The 20199-nt window shown below is 36.4% G+C and overlaps 2 protein-coding genes and 2 long non-coding RNA genes across 9 annotated transcripts; 2 read left to right on the forward strand and 2 right to left on the reverse strand.

Annotated features, from left to right (window-relative positions):
* The first annotated feature begins 2294 nt into the window (after window positions 1-2294).
* Window positions 2295-4581, forward strand: Naa40 (N-alpha-acetyltransferase 40). 5 transcript variants are annotated; one of them, XM_022797775.2, is made up of 4 exons: window positions 2295-2540; window positions 2993-3199; window positions 3820-3982; window positions 4317-4581. In XM_022797775.2, the coding sequence occupies exons 1-4, from the start codon at window positions 2321-2323 to the stop codon at window positions 4471-4473; spliced, it is 747 nt and encodes a 248-aa protein (XP_022653510.2). In that variant the 5' UTR covers window positions 2295-2320; the 3' UTR covers window positions 4474-4581. The 5 variants fall into 5 exon arrangements, with proteins under 5 accessions (XP_022653510.2, XP_022653511.1, XP_086840215.1 ...); XM_022797776.2 differs by lacking the exon at window positions 2295-2540 and adding an exon at window positions 2553-2750; XM_086984089.1 differs by lacking the exon at window positions 2295-2540 and adding an exon at window positions 2553-2750 and having other exon boundaries at window positions 3095-3199.
* A 158-nt stretch (window positions 4582-4739) lies between these two features.
* On the reverse strand, window positions 4740-16243 carry LOC147756467 (uncharacterized). Its single transcript, XR_015324108.1, has 3 exons — window positions 15724-16243; window positions 15206-15371; window positions 4740-5038 (listed from the first exon to the last, which is right to left on the reverse strand). It is a non-coding gene; the product is annotated as an uncharacterized LOC147756467 (long non-coding RNA).
* On the forward strand, window positions 6859-7340 carry LOC147756468 (uncharacterized). Its single transcript, XR_015324110.1, has 2 exons — window positions 6859-6981; window positions 7183-7340. It is a non-coding gene; the product is annotated as an uncharacterized LOC147756468 (long non-coding RNA).
* On the reverse strand, window positions 9846-14266 carry LOC147756469 (protein lifeguard 1-like). 2 transcript variants are annotated; one of them, XM_086984098.1, is made up of 3 exons: window positions 13196-14266; window positions 12068-12323; window positions 9846-10837 (listed from the first exon to the last, which is right to left on the reverse strand). In XM_086984098.1, the coding sequence occupies exons 1-3, from the start codon at window positions 13319-13321 to the stop codon at window positions 10566-10568; spliced, it is 654 nt and encodes a 217-aa protein (XP_086840224.1). In that variant the 5' UTR covers window positions 13322-14266; the 3' UTR covers window positions 9846-10565. The 2 variants fall into 2 exon arrangements, with proteins under 2 accessions (XP_086840224.1, XP_086840225.1); XM_086984099.1 differs by having other exon boundaries at window positions 12068-12239; window positions 13196-14258.
* Window positions 16244-20199: the final 3956 nt, after the last annotated feature.

Below are 20199 nucleotides of genomic sequence, written 5' to 3' on the forward strand. Positions count from 1 at the left end.
TTTTTTGCAAAATTAACATTCTGTTTCGTATTAGCTCTTTCGATAACAATTTGCGAGAATAATGGAATCCTTTGGATAATGGAATGGAGGTTTGAGGAAACTAACAAATAACATTGTGACTTTCTACACACGTCAATTGTGAAATTCAGTTAAATGAAATAAAATCATTTTCAAAATGAATGATTTTGAATGAAAAACGATGCTTCATAGCTCGGAGATCTTCCTTATTCGCCGAAAATACTAACCGGCCACTTGAGTACTACATCCTTCTCTGGGAAGAAATGGCTTCTTATTCATTCCGTTGTTACTAATATATTGTCGTTATCTTCATTGTAAAAAATGTTGTTCATCAGCTGACTTATTCAGGTGGGAACTGTTTACTAGCAGTTCAATCACCTTAAGGAAGTTCGTACCGTTCTGGCTTGAATAATTGCACCTTTGTTAAACGCAAATTACACTTAAACGAGAGCTTCCACTGAGTAGCACGTGCTGAATACTTCACATGTTTATGTCCTGTATAAGATTCTGATTTTATACAATTTGCTTTTCTACACTTCCAAGTTGCTGAACAAACACTTAGATAACAACAATTGATAACTATGTGATATAAAGTTGAAGACAATCTGTTCTGTATTCAATCCTAGCCATCAGCTAGGTTTACTCACTGATCGCAAATAATTCTACTATATAGAGTACGCAAAGTTTAATTAAGGACACACTGAACACATATGAATAGCAAACCGCTAGCTATGACGCGGCAATTATTTTCTCGAATTAGTTTTAAAGGTGTAGTGGGCTACCATTGTTGCACGCATAATTAGGCACTGCATTTGGGTCACGAAACTACTAAATTGTATTTCGTTCAAAAGATGTATGTTAGACATTGTGTGGGAACAGGAAACCTGGAAGAGTTCAAGTCGTATCATATGAAGTATCGTGTACGCGTTTCCATTCATTTGAGTACAATCGAGAAAAATTCAGTTTTGCAAGTTTGCTAAACTATACCTAGAATTGAGGGTCCTTTGTTAATCGTTTCAGCTATTTTAAGACGTTTAAAACCCACAACGTTACATAATGCAGACATTAGTTCTACTTGTTTATGTGGCATAAATAAATTGACTTTTTCGACATCGTTCGTTCAGTGTAGTGAAAATATATAGGCTAACGATTACCGTTGAGATTACATTTTAGCTGTTAGGGCTGAAACCACTCTACGTCAAAACACGTGAAACGGGGGGCTTCATGCCTTTGCTGCAATGGGAACCAATTTAGAATAGTGTTTGGCATTTTTCGTTTTTTTTTCAATAAAAAAGCTCAAAAGTATTTCTATTTTTATTGAAATTGTGATCACGCATTTATTGATCGACGAGGTAATGATAGCCAACAAAAAGCTGTACAAAGTTTATGTTCCGAATGCGGGAAGTCAGCCTAAACACAGGGTCATAATTTTTTTTTTAGTGTTTGTAACAATATTTGTAGGGTTTAAGTTTTTTTATGTTTTTTTTTTATAACTTTTTTGCATCTGTTCCAATTGAGTTAAAAGTTTCTGGATGGGTAGTGAAAAAGTATGGTCAGTATGAGGCAAAAGTCAGCAGGTGGGAACAATGAGACAGTCCGACGAACCCCAAAGGCCACTCTGATAGAGACCTTAAAAAAGATTTCTACCACTTCTCAACGTCCGACAATCGCATATTGAGTTTTTATATGGTTTGACGCTATTTAACGAGAAGCGAACTTCCTAATTGAACGCTTAGAACGAACCACAACCGTACTTTTAAACACAAAAATAGGCATTAGTGAAATTATAGGACAAGCATTTTAGCTGTGTACCTTCAACTTACGGAATTTTTTTTTGTTTCACGGCTATCAAATGATGGATTTTTCCGTTTTCTAGCATGTCGACGTTATTATATCACCTTTCGTAAGTGTGATTTACAGGAACTTGATCCCTCATGAACAAGCCCAAGCATAAGGGAAAACTGGTTATTTCGCAAAGAATTACGGCCTTTATTTGTTGTGTAGGGTTGATAATCAATAGATTTATTGTATATAGGTGTTTTTTTTGAGAGTCTATTACGGAGCTGGAGGGTCTTCGATATTCGTCTCAGCACCTTAAAGTAAAAACTTAGTATGTATGGAGTATTCCTTCAAATCAAATATAGCAAGCGCAAAGAGCTTTCTTATTAAATTTGACTTTGCTTACCCTGGCTAAACGTTTCCATGTTTGCGCTATACATCTGAGATCAAATTCGGCGCAATTTCCCGCCAAAAATGCGACCATGCGTCTGCTACAGCCGAATGCTGTGTTCGATTTACATATATGGGGCAGTGCATGATCGCTTTAACTGTGACTTGGTGTAGAATTTGCTTAGGTATAATCACGATATTAATTATAACGCTAGTCCTTCTTGGGTTATTTTGTATGCAGTTATTCGTAATGGCGACTCGTAAGAAAGGGAACTCTCGGACCAAAATCAGCGAATTGCAGGTGCAAATTGCCAATAATAACAATGACCCTCTTGATCAGCTGATTGAATTTTGTAAGTATCAATCTGGAGCAAAAAAGCGACCCGTTACATTATATTATTACTAATGTCATACCATAATATAAATCGAGCTAAATGTAAAACTTGATAGTTTATTGATGTGCCGGATGGGTTTCTGCTTTATTAATCTTATAATGTTTATGACCATGCGCGCCACTTTTGAGGGGATCCTGTTGGAAGGAATCTCTCACAGACTTGAAAAAAGTTCTGTCGTTAAATTAAAATTGCAATAATAGAGTGATGAACAAATACTTACACGTTCCGTATTTCGAACATGCAAGTAGAACAGTCAGATGAATGTTTAACGTTTTGTATGCTTACGTTTTTTTTGTACTGGCTAAGATTTGGTCGAATGTGAACATATTGTAGCTGCCAATATCGTTTTGTTCGATTGTTTTATTATTTAAATCAACGTATATTTTATGTGCCATTCTATGAACGAACAGCGATGTGCAAGTTTCAACGCGACGACCTCCGGTTAACAATTAGCCGATGTCGGGCTCTGGATGCATCTAAAGAACTTCGTGATTTTGTGTTCCTCCTAACAGAGCTAAACATGCGCGATATGTACGAACAATCCGACTGGGGTTGGAACGCGAGTCAAAAGAAGAAAGAACTGTCAGACAAAACATCCCAATATCTCATTGTCAAAGGTGGGCTTCTCTAGTATTGTCCAACTCTAACGCTAAGTAATAACGACCATACAAATATAAGAATCGTCTTCAATTCCACTTTTTAAGTGAGTTTTTCATTGAATTTACCAACATATAAAAGATTTTCTAGGCAAATAAAAGTAACAGTTGGCGAAATCGTTTACGTTACGCGATCCCATTCAGATTCAGCCCACTTCAATAAATTCGAATCAATTTGTCCGCTACGTAGTTCTAACGTCGTTCCTATACATAGCGGCTGTAACGAAGAATTACGTCGGTGCTAAATACTGCAGAAAATACACTATAATAATTCATATGAATAAAAAATGCTGATTTGCGCTTGACAAAATTCGATGAAGGACGACGTGGTTGAATTCATGCTTTCTTATTATTATATTATTCGGTTACAACCTACAGCAGTTCCTTGGCTGTTTTTTCTGTCGTAATGCGTAAGTCAGTTTTTTAGCACGTCAAGAAATGATAGTGGCTTCTACTCTCTATTGGTCATATGATGATAGAATTATTCCTATATTTGCACCTCCAAAATAGTAAACTCTGAACTTAGTGACTTTTAGTAACATGCGATAGAGAATAATTATTTCCAAATAACTCCGTTTCAGATGATTTAAACAACGACGCGGTAGTAGGCTTTGTTCATTTTCGTTTTGACATAGATTTCGATCGGGCTGTGCTGTACTGCTACGAAATCCAGCTCGTTAAGGCAGTTCAGAGGAGAGGCATAGGAGCACATCTAATGGATATTCTTTATAAACTCGCCGAAAGGTCTGTAATGGTAGAACGGGAAGTTAAGTCAATTTTAAACGCTCGTAGTGCTTCAACCGTTTAGCAGTATGCTGACAAAAGTTTGAAAGGCATTCGTACGGTAACAGAAACTCCTAGTTCAGAAGTGACGTTTAATGTTTGGTCTAGTGCGAGTGATCACTCTACGAATTGATTATTATGTTGTCACAAAAATCTATTACAAATATGATGAGTTTTTTACGGCTCAAAAAACGAGCGTTAAGTGCCTTATATCGTACTAGAAGGTTGGCTGGTGCTATACTATTATCTAATTGATAACTCCTATTATATTTATTTTCATTTGTTTTTCTTTCAGGTTTAAAATGAAGAAAGTAATTCTTACTGTCTTTAAACATAATCTTCAGGCCTTGAATTTCTACACAAAAAAATTAAATTTTCGGCGGGATACGACGGACCCAAAGGAGAACCATATAGATTACACAATACTTTCGAAAAAAGTTGAAAAGGATTGATCTCAAAACAATTTTTATATGTTTATATGAAAGAACTTTTAACAAATTGTGTATAAATATGGAAAATAATGCATGTAAATAAAAATTATATTATTGTGTCAACTCTAACCACTGTTTACTCAATATGTTATGTATTTGAGGAGAAGTGGTACACTAAAGGAGCACTTATACGTAATAGCTTAGCCAATCTCACAATATCATGTGTCGACGAAGAAACGAAAACTAACTGCGTGCCAAAAGAAGTAAAACAACAAAAACTGCACGTTGCTTCTAGTGTATCAACTTTTTTTTATTACAGATTAAATAAGAGCTTGTTCTTTTTAATAACATACTTCTTCAAAAAAATGGTTTTCTAATTTTATTGATTATCTTAATTAATGCACATGCTTACAAACACTTTGTTGATGCTTGCGTAATGTGCTTGGATGCATCTCGTTAAAAAAATTACAATGTTATTTAACTTAGCTGACATATCATATGGAAATGATATTGTAAATTGAAATATATTGACTTCTTAGATAAATTCGCTTCTCTACAGCTCGAACTTCGTCACCAGCTTCGAACCCTGTATGTGGAAAGAAGAAAGAAATGGCTTTGAATTTTGTTAGCTATTATACGATGTTAGTTTTAAAAAGTGCTTCATAATGGTTTGACCTTTCAAAGCGGAAAGTAATTTTATATTTCGTAATGCTTATCTACAACTCCAGCTTACCATAGAGTGATTAGCGTTAGATCTTAATTGTCGACTATCAACTAGCTTCCAATATTGAGCTAATTTGTGAATGTAGTTTTTCATGAAATTAATTCTGTTTAAGTGTGGCTTATAAGATCTTAAGACGAAGTTCGGTGGTATTCGTTTTGTGGCAAGCCTCGAATCGGCAACCTCTGAGTTTTGCAACCTAAAACTTCGCCATATAAGCGTTCGTGCAGATAATTATTATAATAACTATTGTCGTGGTATCTCTAGAATTCAGAGAACTTGCTATGATTTTTTTACAACTTGCCATTTCAAACGACAGTTGCAAACGACATCCGCCATAAGTCGGAATAGATCCTTCACTAGCTGTGTCATATCTTTATACTTTTGAATTGGATTTTCGGTAATTGCTTTCGATCGTATCGCAAGTTTTATTTCTTTTTCGGTTAACCTTTTCAGTTACTCTTTCATTACATTTGCATAGAATTTGATGTAAACCATTTGTTCGAACTGTTTCATCTTGCTGACTTTGTAAAAAACGTTGCGCGAGCGCTTTCTTAGCAAACTGACTAGAATTACCCTGAACAAAGAAGAAACACCTGGTGAACCGATTTTACCAAAAGGTAGGTCTCTGATTTAAACCCTGTTTTCTAATTTATTATGCCTAGAGTCTTAATCTTGACAAGTACATTCGGCGTCGTTATATTTGTTACTGAAACTCACATGCTGCTTATTTATAACACAGGCTTAAAGTTTTGTCGTATTGAAGAATAAACTAATCTTTGAAGGTGAATTATGGGCATCTGGCCTATAACTTCATTGCTTCAAGTAAACTCAGCTAATATCAATGGGTATTTTTCTTAGACAAGACTTGAATATGCTAAGAAAGTTAGTACACTTCGATATTATTCGCGTCCACATAAGATAAAATTAATATCCGCTAATGATTTTAGTTCCAGTAATCCATTGGTGAGATAGAAAAAGCGTGATGTCCCGGCACCGCATATCGGTGTTCCTATTTTCATCCACATGGGCCGGCTCGCGGCTATATCGGACCGATTCGAAGTATAGTAACAATTATTACATGATAAGTAAAACTATTGAAAGTGGAATAATATTTCAAGTAAAAATATTATTATGCTTATTATGTGGTTAAAAACCATTTCAGGGAATCATTATGTAGTAACAATCCTTGTTTGAAAAAACTCGACGAATTTGTTAACTTCTTTTTAATAAGTTGTTTTGTTCTTGAAAGCGGACACCTTTATATTGACTGAGATATAAAAATAAAATAAATATAAATCTACATAATAGGGCTGATTCGACTACTCAGAGAGTTTACTTATCAAGCTGAAATAAATCCACATAGCTTTAAGCTCTGATGCTAGTGTATATGTGGTGACTAACTCAACTCGTACTTTAAGTGATATATTATGTATTGGCAAGAAAGTATGGTTTTTGAGTTCGATGTAAGTGCTATTATTAGACCTTTTTGTAGCCATTAGTTATCATAAATCTATATAAGTTTCAAATCGGAAACATTTACTAGGACAAAAAAAAGAATGTAGGTAACTGTTGCAGCTAAGAGCAGCAAAAAGTATTCGCTCAGCCAACACTGCATCAACCTGCACTTGACATGACGATATTGTCTGCTGTAGTACTCTCGCAGCCTGTAATGCCGACACGGAGGCGATTTGTTAGCTGCTTGTTGCACTATCATTGTATATCTGTTTTTAGTAGGCTACGAAATCCATTTGTCAACGAAAAATCATGCTACTAAGAACAACTTATGATTCAACTATATAACGATGGTCAGTAATTCATAGTTTCTTATCAATTTTACAATCGATAAGGAGGGTCGTGCAGTGGTTCACAGTAATAACCAGATAACTAACTGCACGATAAAGCATCAAAACTACTATTGAAAGAACTTCAATGATCTCTGACGGATTCGCGAAAAGAAACATATATGATTCAAAAGTACAGTGTAAGGTCTCCTCTGTAAATTTCAGGGCGTGAGGACAGTCTTGTCTGCAACAAGATGGATGCAACTGGACCAGCAAAATATCACCCTAGAGCAAATGTACAGTTGTTATAGCTAGTGGAGTCCATTTGCAAATCTAGTGGAGATGCTGTCCCCTACTAATTAATGAAACCCTGGGTCCTCAGGTACGGTTAAAACAGGTGGAAGTAAGAGGAAAAAACTACTTCTGAAGTAAGTACGAAAAAAACGGAGTTCGCTATCTGACTCGCTTTTCGTACTGAATGAATTATATATATATACATATCTTTTTTTAGGCTGTGAGAAGGAAAACTGGTGGGCTTCAAAATTAAATAATTTTTGAACTCTCTCGGGCTGCAATGGCGATTTTTTATATGTTGGGGATACTCTCTTTTATTTTTGTGTACGGTCTCAGTACTCCAGTAGCTTCTGAACAGCTATATATTTTTCATATGCGTTCTTATGTGTAATTTGTTTATCTACGGTTTTTCATAGTAGTAAATCGTGAGATATCTTTGCCCAGAATTTGTTCTTCCTAAGATACAGAAAACATCGCTATTACATAGATCATTAGATTGTTATAATAAACAGGTAGAAGTGAACGTTTTTTTTTTTATTTAGAAGATATTTCTTTATTCGACCTAGGAAGAAACTGAGGTATGGCGATGAGGCCTAGCGTTGACTTGTGTATTTCCGACTGCTGTGCCACCGGTCCATGAGTCTCTTCAAGGATTAGAGGTAGCGAACTGCGTTAATTGTTTCATTTTCGGTGAGTATTTCAAGGTAAAGGATGTCGTTGATGTCCACTGCAAACGCTACCATCACCTTACGTTTGAACTCATTCGACAATACCGCCAAGCTTGATTTCTTTCCAGGGCGACATCATTCGTTAACCTGACCTCTCCAGCCGACAGTAGAGATTGAACCATGCCTCGTTTTTGTTGATTAAAGTTTTGCAAACCGCACGTGGCATACACCCTATGCGTTGCTAACTGTCTTGGAGTCCATTCATAGGAGGCCCATTTTTTATTCAGTTTTCACATATTTAATATTTGGGCTATAGTTGTATAACACATTACATGTAAAGTATTAGCTTACGGATACAACCTTTAGAGCTTAGCCTCTACTTTTGTGAAAAACCTCCTTGATTGCGATAATGCGTTCCTGCCCTTGGATTGCGCCATCTGGTCCCTTCCTCGCTAATTTACATTACTCTAATTTTCATTCTTGGAACCATTTACATACAATGCTTTTGCTTGAGGCATTTTTACCTAATGCCTTCACCAATCGTCAATGAACCTCCACAGCGCTGTAATCTTCGAGAAACATAAACTTGACCTATGAATATTGATTCTCAAGATAACCGGTGTTCACTCATGAGTTTCTAGAAGACTGAAGTATTTACCAGCCAACTTTTCTGTCTACACAGTTCAAAAGTGACTTAATTTCAAAGTCCGACGAATTCACTTTTTACCACTATATATATTTATATAGCCTTTGATGGTCATAGAAATACTAACAATAACACCACCATGGCATATAATTGTTCAAAATTAATAAATTTTTCAGTGCATGTTTTTGCATCATGGCAGTTCCTGCGCATATATATGTAATACTTCAACTTCATATGTCTACATTTGGTTAGACCCCTAATGCCGCTATTGCGTAATTAATTATTGCTACAATTTTTTTTATAGTCATGGATGAACATGCCTATTAATTAATATAATATACTCCCTTTTTGTAGCGAGAATTCTGATAGAAAAATCGCACATCTATACACACAATATTAAACATTCTTTACGAATGTTAAGCATGCTTTTGCTGGTTATAGCATTTACCTTGACTCAGTGTGCGTTTTTTCAAAGTCTACATTTTTTGCAAACTTACCCCATGATTATGCACACGAAAATAGGAGATCTCAAGCAATAAAGTAGAAATTGTCAGCAATTGGTGACAAAACGGAAGCATAACACGTCTCATTCACTTGTTTTCATCAACAGACCGAATCAGCGCGGCGCCAATGATGCAAACAATTCGTTTGAAGGGCAGAGATTGCCAGAAATAATTTTGTTACCAGAATTTGGTATTTGTTAAACTAAATTCATTTTCTTTTTTTGTCATCGATATTCAGTCGTTCGATCGTTCCATGCCACACTGCGCTAGACGTGAGCAGAAAAGTGGCTACTTTGAAAAACTTGCATTTTCACTTCCTCCCCCCTCTGCGCAAACTCGTCCTGCTTTATTCATAAAAATATTAATATCGTTAAGCAACGTTACGAACGGTGACAAGCCCTACATATAATAAGAATAATATTTGGGTTTAGCGAATTTTAGAGCCATTATCAAAATCATTTTATTACTTCATTTATCATAATGTGGAATGTATTTTATATGAGTAAAATTCTCAAAGAGAAAATATGTTACTCAAACTAAGTCAAACAACGTAATTAGTATATTCTTAAAGTTGGGTCATATAGAGCCAACCAACGCGGGTGGAAAATTCGCCTTATCCCATAAATTAATCTCAAAACATATAGGAAAAAATACCCATTATCGCATCTATATATATATATATATATATATATATAAGGTGTGAACAAGCTTTTCGCTTTTAGAGAAGTTATATTTCGTACACACGTGATACTTAAAAAAATAATTAGGCTTCCACGATTGAAAAGATATGCGATGTTTTTTTCGTTGGTTTGTATTCCACTTTATCGTAGATAAGAATACATGCATTACTCTTTCACTTGATGATGAGTACATCTTATATAAACATTAAACAATCATTTGCCATTAGCAGTCGTTGGCGGCCGAAAGCAGTGCATTGGTTTGGTAAGCCGCTTATGATCCATTTACTCATAAGTATGTGACACATGTGCGTTTGATTATCTAGGAATCTATCGAGGTTTTTTCAATAGTAACTGTTCCCTTACAAAATCGTACAGCAACTTATTTCCTTTTGCGACCCGTTGTGGCTCAAAAGCTCGAGCTTCGCTTGATCATTTTGTCTTTAAGACATTTGTCTTTTTTAAGCAAACGTTTGCTTGCATTCTTTACGCGGCCACTACTATAGCCTAATTATTTAGCAACTATAAACAACGAATGCTAGTCACGAGCCAACAATATCGTTTGTGGCCTTTATTGCCACCGGTTCAGGTCTCACAAGTAATGGATTTACCTATTATATAAGATTTGCTCTATTTTGTTGAGTATTGGGTTTTAGTGTTGAAAGTACTACAGAGATGCATATTAGCTGGCACGCGAGGTGTAAGTTCTATCTGTTCATGCAACAATTGATTTTGACTTATCAAATTTTGATTTTTGAATAACTGACAAATATATAATACGCACGTATGGCTTTGTGGAAATGTTAATTTGAATTATAGCTTAGATACAGTAACATTTTGTCGCGACTTCTTTGCTGATGATGATGAGTCCATCTAGGTGAAGGGTCAACACAGCGAAGACGACTTCATCCGATTCAAGTTGTAGATTGGGTCGTGTCATTACTGAACTTGTGTCGATGAGCAGGTAGAAAGTAACAACCAACGATAGTGCGAAAGATACAGATGTGATCTCTGGCGATTCTCTAACAAACCCGAAAGCCACAATGTAGAATGCTAATACTAGCAATAGTAAGATGAAGATTGAGACCCAACCTATGATCCAACGATGTGATGAATTTTCATTTTATTCAAATGGATATACCGGTTGTGTTGGGAGCAAGACCCATCGTTGTTATTCGTCCATTCAGCAAATATCCACCGGTAAAAGAAGACAGCTTTATATGAATCTTAGTTAGAAAAATGCCTATCACAGTAAAAGCCATTATTAGTTAGATAAGAATAAATCACAGCGTTTAATACTTAAGAAAAACGATTTTGTCTACCCGGTCGGTATACGCGTAATCTACACGTCTGCGAGGATAGCTTGTTTACTCTCACAAGTTGATTTCAAATATAATAAAGATATGGAATAAAAAATGATAAATTTCGTGCAATATGTGCCTGTTATTTGCATTCTTGCAACAGATTTACTCAAATAATGCTATGTTCCATAATAAATAGGAAAATAATCAAATCCTACATGCACTTATATCTACTAATGTAACAAGGTGCCATGATCAGTAACATAATGCCAAAAAGTGAACTAATCCAAATACTGTATGACGTGCATGTCAGTAAAACGCTGTGTTAAACTACTGCCGTATTATTAAAATATTATTTATTGTAGAGCTACCTCGAAAACAAAAAATTCGTTTTAGAACGCGTTCATCAACGCTTTTAGAAGTATTATAACTTCATAAACAGAGAGCGCGTTTAAGCATCTTTAGTGCAATGAACCTCAGAAAATCTCACTTTAGATATCACACGACGGTTAATAATAGTGCATTATTAGAATAGAAAAGAATTAGAATCTGTTTGAAATGGCTCAAAACCCGGAGGCATTACCAACAGCTAATAAATCATTACATAATGTAATAGCGCACTAGAAATACCTGAATTTTGTAATTGTCTTGGCAGTTGCCGTGGAAGTATTAGAGTCGCCAAAAAAAAAACAGTACTATTGCAAATATACAGTTAAATAAAGCAGCAAGGACATGTACAATCAGATGACACAAACTTTTCTAGCAACACGGCATGTTGAACGTCTAACTGGTACATCTTGAGTAAGTAGGTGATACGAAACGAACATGGAGCTCATATATGCATTTTAAGAATCATGTACGCTGGCACTTTAGTCATACAAAAGAGTTATGAATTTAACAAGTGCACATTAACAGAAAGTGTCAGCCAATGGCTGAGATTCCATGCTTCCAGAGAGGTGCTTTTTGTGAAAAAAAAAATGCTTACATCAACACACAAAATGTTTAATAGCTATTAACGTACTCAGTGGGTTCCAGTTCTCGACGCAGCTCACGAGAGTAATCAACAAACAGATGATGGCCAACGTGCCGAAGACAAAGACGGCTCCATATGATTCGGACGCGGCTGAAACTGTAGCCATAAGCAGACAGTACCCCGCAGTGAAAACGCCCAACATGGAAGCATTCCATGGAGTCTGGCGGTGCAAGGAGAAACAAGCGCCAATAGCAACCATTATAAGAAGCGATACAGACATCATAACGAACACTTCGATGTTGTTCTGAAGAGAGTTACGTAGATCGCGATTGAGTAAAGCGAAAAGTGAACTCAACATGATGATAGTGAATTGCATCGACAAAAGTAGATATACTCCGCGAACAAAACCGTTACGGGAGTTAGAACTGCACAAATAGGCCATTTCGTCGTAGATTACTGCCGGTCAAAACATAAACGCAAAAACTCCTTTAGTAAGCCCGTAAAGGATACGTTAAATAAGAAGTTTTTATACTCTAAATAGTGCAGTTTGATTTGGAAACAGGCTCTTTTTTTACAAGTCGATAGGATATCCTTTTGCTTTTCCAGACAACAGGTAGGTTATTCGACAGTTGACACAACCTGTCAAAACCTACCTACAGACTACCACGTTTTGCTGTATTAGTGGGCCATTTTTTGCTTCTCACAAATTTTTTGGTATCATAACACTTTGTGCTCGCTCTTTCTGATCATGGGTGTTTTGCAGTCAAAATACTGCTTTGCTTTTTAGTCGTTTTGGCTTGTAAGCCGAGCAGGTGCTCGCGCGCTTGTGCCGCAACAATGACGGCCTTAAGGTCAGAATCTTCTGTCGGTTCGACGAGCTCTTCGAAGTTCTGTATTACTTTTATATGAAAACAATTACTGCCAACAAAAAAAAGTTATCCATGAGTCACGCATTTAGCTCTTTATAGTTTCTTCGCTTGCCGCGAATTTGGAACTCCGCTTCTATCTCAGTTGGGAATTACTGACTTTTACTACTAGTGGTAATCGTAATGTAATCATATACTAGCATACTGGGCGCATCCCAATATCGACAGAGTCCACAAAAACTGAACTAATTTAGTCTGAAGTCAAATCTTTCGCGCGGTTGTTTGCTCCTTCGATTCACTATCACCCTACCTGAAAAAACTGGCTGCTGTTAAATATTACCGGCAACAAGGACTCTTGTGCAAATTCCACCACTTTTTTTCCGATCTGTTTGTTATTGGCAACTATGTGGCACTGATAGGCAGATATGATTATCATTACAACATGAAAACAACGCTAGCAGTGACTCTCTTCATTCTTTACATGCACTTTCTCTACCGATAAGAGTCTGCCTTTTCAGACTTCGGAGCTGGACATCTTCGTTTATATGTCTGTCTGCGCTTCTTAATTCCACTTGTGCGCAAGAATCATCCACTTTCTTAGAGGTACAATGGCACAAATTATGCGAATTTCTAACAGGTTAGTTAAATTAGTAATCCAAGAAGCCACTGGTGTGATATTAGGCGAAGCTGACTTTGTCAGCCCCGTCGAGCGGTACGTATGCGGTTGTGGGCAAGCGAGGGATTTCGAGTGATTATCTTTTAGATCTGTCGATGCGCATGTACATGAACGTTACAGATGCTTCTGTTTATGAAAACGTTTCTGCATCGTTTATTTGCATTAATGGCCGAAGGGGCCCCACACTCAGAATGAGCACAGCGCCGCTACGCGGCCAATTCGTGTCAGCGCTTGATTGTGATATAGCATCATTGGCTGGTGTCCTCCATAACTAACAGAAGACTGTTGACGGATCAGGAAGGATAATCAGGGAACAATTCAGAGGTAAATTTGCTGAGTAAAAAATGTATAGGGCAGATGCTGTAGTGTTTGCTGAGTAAAAAATGTATAGGACAGATGCTATAATGTCTGCTGAGTAAAAAATGTATAGGACAGTCTAACGCACTATTTAGACTACTAACTCTCTAGATAGGCGTCTATCACCAACAATATTTATAGTTAATGTTTTTCATTTGAGCAGTTCATTCATGGGAAAACTCTTCCACTTGGGCAGTAAAAAACTGAGCAATGTGAGGCTATTACAGTAGTATTAAGTTACACCGTCGGTAGCAGAGGATGTTGACGGTAGCAATTTTAAATGTTTGCCTTCCATGACGACCGTTGCTTCTCCCCCTTTGATTGACCAGACAAGGCCCGAATTGTAACGTCAGCCGTTGGCAGTATTTATTCTCCTTTGCCACCTTAGTAATATCTGTCGCGCGCGAGTAAAGAGCGTGCCGAACACGGGAAAAGGGCAAGACGTTATTCTAAACTAGAAATCGTTGCTATTATATCAATTATAGCTAATGGCTATGCATGCACTCTTCTACGCAAATTATATATTAAACGTATACTCTCCTTTAAATAAAAGTTCATTAAAGGGTAGGTCGAATGATGCTTAAGGATATTGAACAAAATTGTTTCGTGCAGTGATAATAAAAGCCCACCGGACTCTTCTAAACCCAGTTGTGTCCTCTATTATGCGCTTACTTTTATGTGGGTTTATGAAAATACGATTCGTAATCACTCATCATGCGCAAGTTGGTTGAGAATCTGAGCGCAAATACATAGAGTTGCTTCACTTTGTAATAGAATCAGCTTCATCGAATTACATGGAACTGTATCCGAATTGCAAAATACAAAATAATAGAAAATTTCCCCAATGAATTTATCATTACGTGCTGTTTAGTGGGTTTCGGTCCATGATTCCATAAAATTTTGAGAAGTTTTGAAGTTGGGATGTTAATGCATGTATGGCCTTGTGAAGCACTCTTCAATTTAGGAAGCGCAATCTTGAAAACTAGCAGTTCCAACACTGTGAAGTACATGCTTGTCCTCAATTGAAGTTATGTCAGGTGCTTAGTTGAATTCATAATAAATCCGCATGTTCACCGTAAAAAATAACACGATTTTAAATAATTTTATCCTGCACGATACCATTAAAAAGTTGTTTTCTTTTTTTATACATATCATATATTGATAACGTGACGGTCAATACTAGATGAACACTTTGTAGAACATTATTCTACGAACGATTGATTGCAGTATAGAAGAGGTGCGTGTAGACTGGTAAGATATGAGACGAGACCTCAATATTATAGTTACCTTGTAAATACGATGTCCACCGGCGACAGGGGATCTAGAAGCGGTGGAATTCTACATTGGCTCTATCAGGTTTGCTTCCTAATTCCAAAGGTTAGCCAGCTTTTTCAAAGGTTGTCCAGCATGAAAGAGACGGCGAGAATCCGCGATTCTTGACGCAAACTGGCTACTATAGCATAAGGTAAGCACACACATAAAGGCTTATATAATTATAAATGTTAGTTCAAACAAACTTCGATGTTTTAATATTAGCACTAAGTAGCTTGGCAATCCTCTTTGCTGAGGTTAGCACTTTCAAGTCACTTTCCCATTTATTAAATTTCCATTTTTCATTTAAAAAATATTCAAGTGCGTAATTAGGTCTTAAATATCCAATAGAAATGGAATCAATTCAAAACTAGCCTTCATTCGTTGAAAGTAACTATATACTACGAACCTAAAAATAGTGGGTTGTTCGCAAATAATGAATCTTGACCAAACAGCGTAGACAGAATTATAGAAAATGAACTAACCGTACTTGCCTCACTGCATGGCTTCGTGCTGGCCGCGGGGCTTGTCGAAGCTGGCCCAAAACACGTTCTGAATTTTCATTTTTCTATCTTTTAGTGGAACTGGAGGTAGTAGTAAAGGGTAAACTTTATTCTAAGACTTGTTAATATTAGCAAGAGTAAATTTCGCTAGATAATTTCAGCACTACGAAATAGCGAAAGTAACGACCAGTATTAATCTTTTCTTATTTCCTATTGTAACGAGGGAACTCGGCAGACACGATCTCGGTATTCTTCTTGAATAAGTGTTTACCTAGCTGTCCTACGCGCATGTCGTGTTATGCAATGATTTTTTTCTCTACCTGTTCTAACTGGAAGTACATCTAGGATGCCTGATCCATGTTTACACGCTTTGCTGAGAAGGCCAAAGGTGTGTCCGTCTAAATCGTTGGATGAAAAAACTACTCGCTATCCGCTCAGCTCGATTGTGGAACTCGTAACAAAGACCGCTGATTCAAATTCTTTAATCGATATTTTTCATGAGCATAATGTGAAAAACATAAATCAACAAAACAAAAAAATCAGGGACGTTAAAGGTTAAAATGGTAAAAAAAGTGCGTTCACGGTTGGGTTAAATTTTAGAGCTAGGAAAAATCTACATCTATTTTGTGGAAGTCATAGGCTTACGAAAAAACTACGTTCCAAACACACAGTTCTTCACGTTGACCCTCAAAATGATAAATGCTAGTTAATTAATTTTGTTTGTATCAAACGGAGGAGAGGTATACCATAAAACGTTTGATACTCTGATGGCGTGCACAGGTCGTGAGTATTTCGCATATTGCCAAATTAAAGGTTTATCAGATCGTTTCCATCTTGCACAACCACACTCATCGCACCTTTTGCAGCACAACGAGTACTGGCCGTAGCATAATCTAGTACAGATATCATTAACGAGTTGAGCACCGTTGGTTCTTATACTTTTTAATGTGGATGTATGTACCTTCTTCCTGCTGCAGAAGAGTGTTTAAAGAAAAACGTTCAAATCCTAAAATGACCTACTTATTTAGATTTTTTTTAAGATTGATGAATTTATGAACATTTTAGCAACAGGCTGGCTTCACGCTGTAACAGCTTCCACTTTTTATGTAATGGACGTTTTCATCTACAACATCAACTAACCTATTAATTCTGTTATTGGGGCGTCACCGAGGCTTATAGAATTCAAAATCTTGTTTTATAAAAAATAATTACACTTCTTTTTGTACGACATTGAAATTGGCTTTTTTCTCGAGATGTCAATAATGCTTGCGTGTTTTTTATTTTCCTTTTTTGTAACGAGTAGGTACACCTTCTTTGAAATATATATATATATATATATATATAATATTGATACATAAAATTGAAATATGTTTGTGTGGCGTATTGGTTTTCAGGACGTCGCCAAAACTTAGAGATTTCTGTCACTCTATTTTTTTTACTTAATAGATAGTCACACATAAATTTACTTCCCGTTTTGGCATTGCCCTTCAAAGGTTATTAATTAGCGAAAAATCTTTACGAAAATCAACTTCACAGTTGTCGCTTTAATTATGTAACTGACATTTATTAGAAATTCATATAAAAAATACTCAAAGCGCATTTTTATTTTGTTATTACATAGGCAAACCAACATGACCAAAAAGGTTTCACGATTTTCATGTCAAAATATGAACTTAAAGTGTAAGTATATGCATTGTATTGAAGTTTATCGACAGCTTTCGGTTAATTACACGAAGTATTTTCCCTACATACACGTCCATGTCGACAAAAAATCATCTTAGCGTTACCTAAGGGAAAAAGCTACCAACTCCGATTTTCGGCTTTCTTACGTCTAAATATCAATTTTAGGTGTTGAAAAATAGATGTATTGCATTTTCACTCAGTTCGTCAAAATCTATAGACTGGTGTAAATATTGCCGTCAACAAAGTGGTATTGAAAAAAATGTTTTTCATATTTTTTTGGTAGTTCTCTCAAAAACTTTGAAGAGAGTATTTTTGGAAGCAGCCCTTAAATTTGAATATTTGTCATATGAGACGCTATAGCTTTGTTGACGCTTATTATAAATTCGCTTAAAGAAGCACTTATAAGTAGCTGGAAATCAATTTTTACCCCTTTGTCACGTGAGCGTGATGAGCCCCTTGATCAGTTTGTGACTATTTTCACAACGAAATATGCATTTTAAATATAAAAACGAACATTGCATTTTTAGTTAGTTTGCCGAGACCTATAGATTAATCTTAAAAAAATGTACATAACAGGCCACAAAGGTTTTACCCTTTGGTGGTATTTTCAACCTGAAAACTGAAGTTTGGGTATAAGAACATGTATAGGGCTTTGATTCAGCTCGGCGAGAGCCTTCAACTGGTGTTAAGAACAACCTTCTTACATAATCCTCCGTGTAAATATTCGGCTACCATTTTATCAGTTCAAAACATTTTTCCGCGAAAATCTCATTAAAATAGTCCACATTAACCCCTACAATCCTCCCATAGATATGTATAAAAGATTCCTGCAAAAAAGTACAAAGAAGCATAGAATTGCAAGATACTTGCCCAAATTTATATTACACTCTGCGAGGCAGGCAAAACAAACTCCCTCCAGCAAAAATATCTTTTAAAAATCTCAGCCCCATGTTAAGCATAGCCCTACCCAAAAAATTCTAGCGACACGTCAAAAGTCGTTCTAATCCGACTACTTCAAGGTATCAGAAAGACACACATACATAGAGTCTTAATACTAGGTGATAGGTATAGGTAAATATGTGGATAGGTACTAACAATGATAGTCGGAAAAACTCCAAGGGCCTGTAAAGGTCCTTTTGGGGAACGTCAATAAAGTTCTACATCATGATCTTATGAGTAGGCCTACGTAACTTCTCTGGGTTAATCCCACAAATATAGGAATTATCGTTAAAAATAGAGTGTCAATTATAACTTAAAGCACCTCATTTGGAAGATAACGCAGCGATACCAAACTATTCGCAGTCTTACCTAAGAGCGAGTGTTTTTGCTAAATAAAATTGTTTTCTTTTTTGTCGAAGGCACGGGAAAAGCCGAGATCCATATAATGTAGAGGACCACCGCTGCTGTTTATGACCCTCTTATGATTCGCGTAGAGAACTTAATGACCCTTTGCAATTTCGTGTTGGTTGAGATCGTGCGTAAATTAGAACTAGCTGAATGGGTTGTAAGTGGCAAGTAACCCGCTGAGTTGCTCCACTACGGCGGGTACACGAACTTGAACCTGTACGACTGGCTTATGGGTTTCAAAGCTTCTTGACATCACTTTTTATATACTGTAGTGATAGCTGAGTTCCTGAAGGTAGACAAGGCCATTCAATCTCTTTAAAACCGATTCCTTAAAACGGCCTATTAAGCTATCTCCATGCCTAGACACCATCTAACCTGTGAGGGTGGTAAATAGTTATGGTGGAGTTATCACCACCACTTATCTAGTTTAGCGGAACAGGGTTACATATGATTATCGTTTCAATATTTTGAAGCTTGGCGGAAGTCTAATCTTTAACGGAGCGCTTTTTGTTAGGCTATGTATCTTTTATATAAACCTAACACAATTAGTTTTTCGAAGAAAAAAACTGTACATCTTTTTTTTTAACGGGATCACATATCTGAGCAGTTAGCGATTTGCGGTCTCGTGGCGATCTTTCAATGAATTCATATATGATGCACAGCGGCAAGAATAATAGTTTTTAATAAGGTTGGAATATTGTGCATATCTGATAAGTTGTTACTATTCTTATTAGTTGAAAATTCTACCATTAAAAATTGATAAATTTGCTTTTTGAATAGAAACCTACCGGGACCAAAGGACAACTCTCAAAAAGACACGCACTGTAGAATAGCGCATAATTATAAATGCATAACAATGTCTAAACTATTATCTAATGGACAATATGTGCAGCGTCCTCCCCAGTACTATATGAGCAATCTAAGCTTCAGTATTACTGTGTGGGTCAATGCGCGCCACACACCCTGGGGCTTGCTGCGTGTATAAACGCGATACATTGAGAATGAAGTGGGGCGTAGTTTTGTAATTCACCGTTCACCTGCTTCATGGAACGCAAACACAATATGTAGAGTGCTTCAGAGCCCACGTCCTAAATAGAAACAATTAAATTATTAATATCGTTACCCCACTTAGATAGCTTGCTTTGAAAAAGAGTGCACTAAAAAAACTAATTCTTAGGTTTTCTACATAAAACTACGGGCACTGAGCGGCAAGTCATCTTTGCGCGTTCAACATCGATTTTTCCTAGAAATATTTCGATTTTTTTTTTTAAACTTGAACCGTAATGAAAAAGGTTTAAACAAATAAGAACCTAAGGTTCTATTACACGACGCTTGCAGCTTCAGAGGAAACTCAGATTTCCGTACTACTGAAAAACTACGTGTAGAGATTTAATTTTCATAGTATCGTCTTGTCAACAAGCGAACGGATAAAACCGT

This window comes from Varroa destructor, unplaced genomic scaffold (assembly GCF_002443255.2).
Source record: "Varroa destructor unplaced genomic scaffold, Vdes_3.0 BEIS01000003.1, whole genome shotgun sequence".
Classification (NCBI taxonomy): domain Eukaryota; kingdom Metazoa; phylum Arthropoda; class Arachnida; order Mesostigmata; family Varroidae; genus Varroa; species Varroa destructor.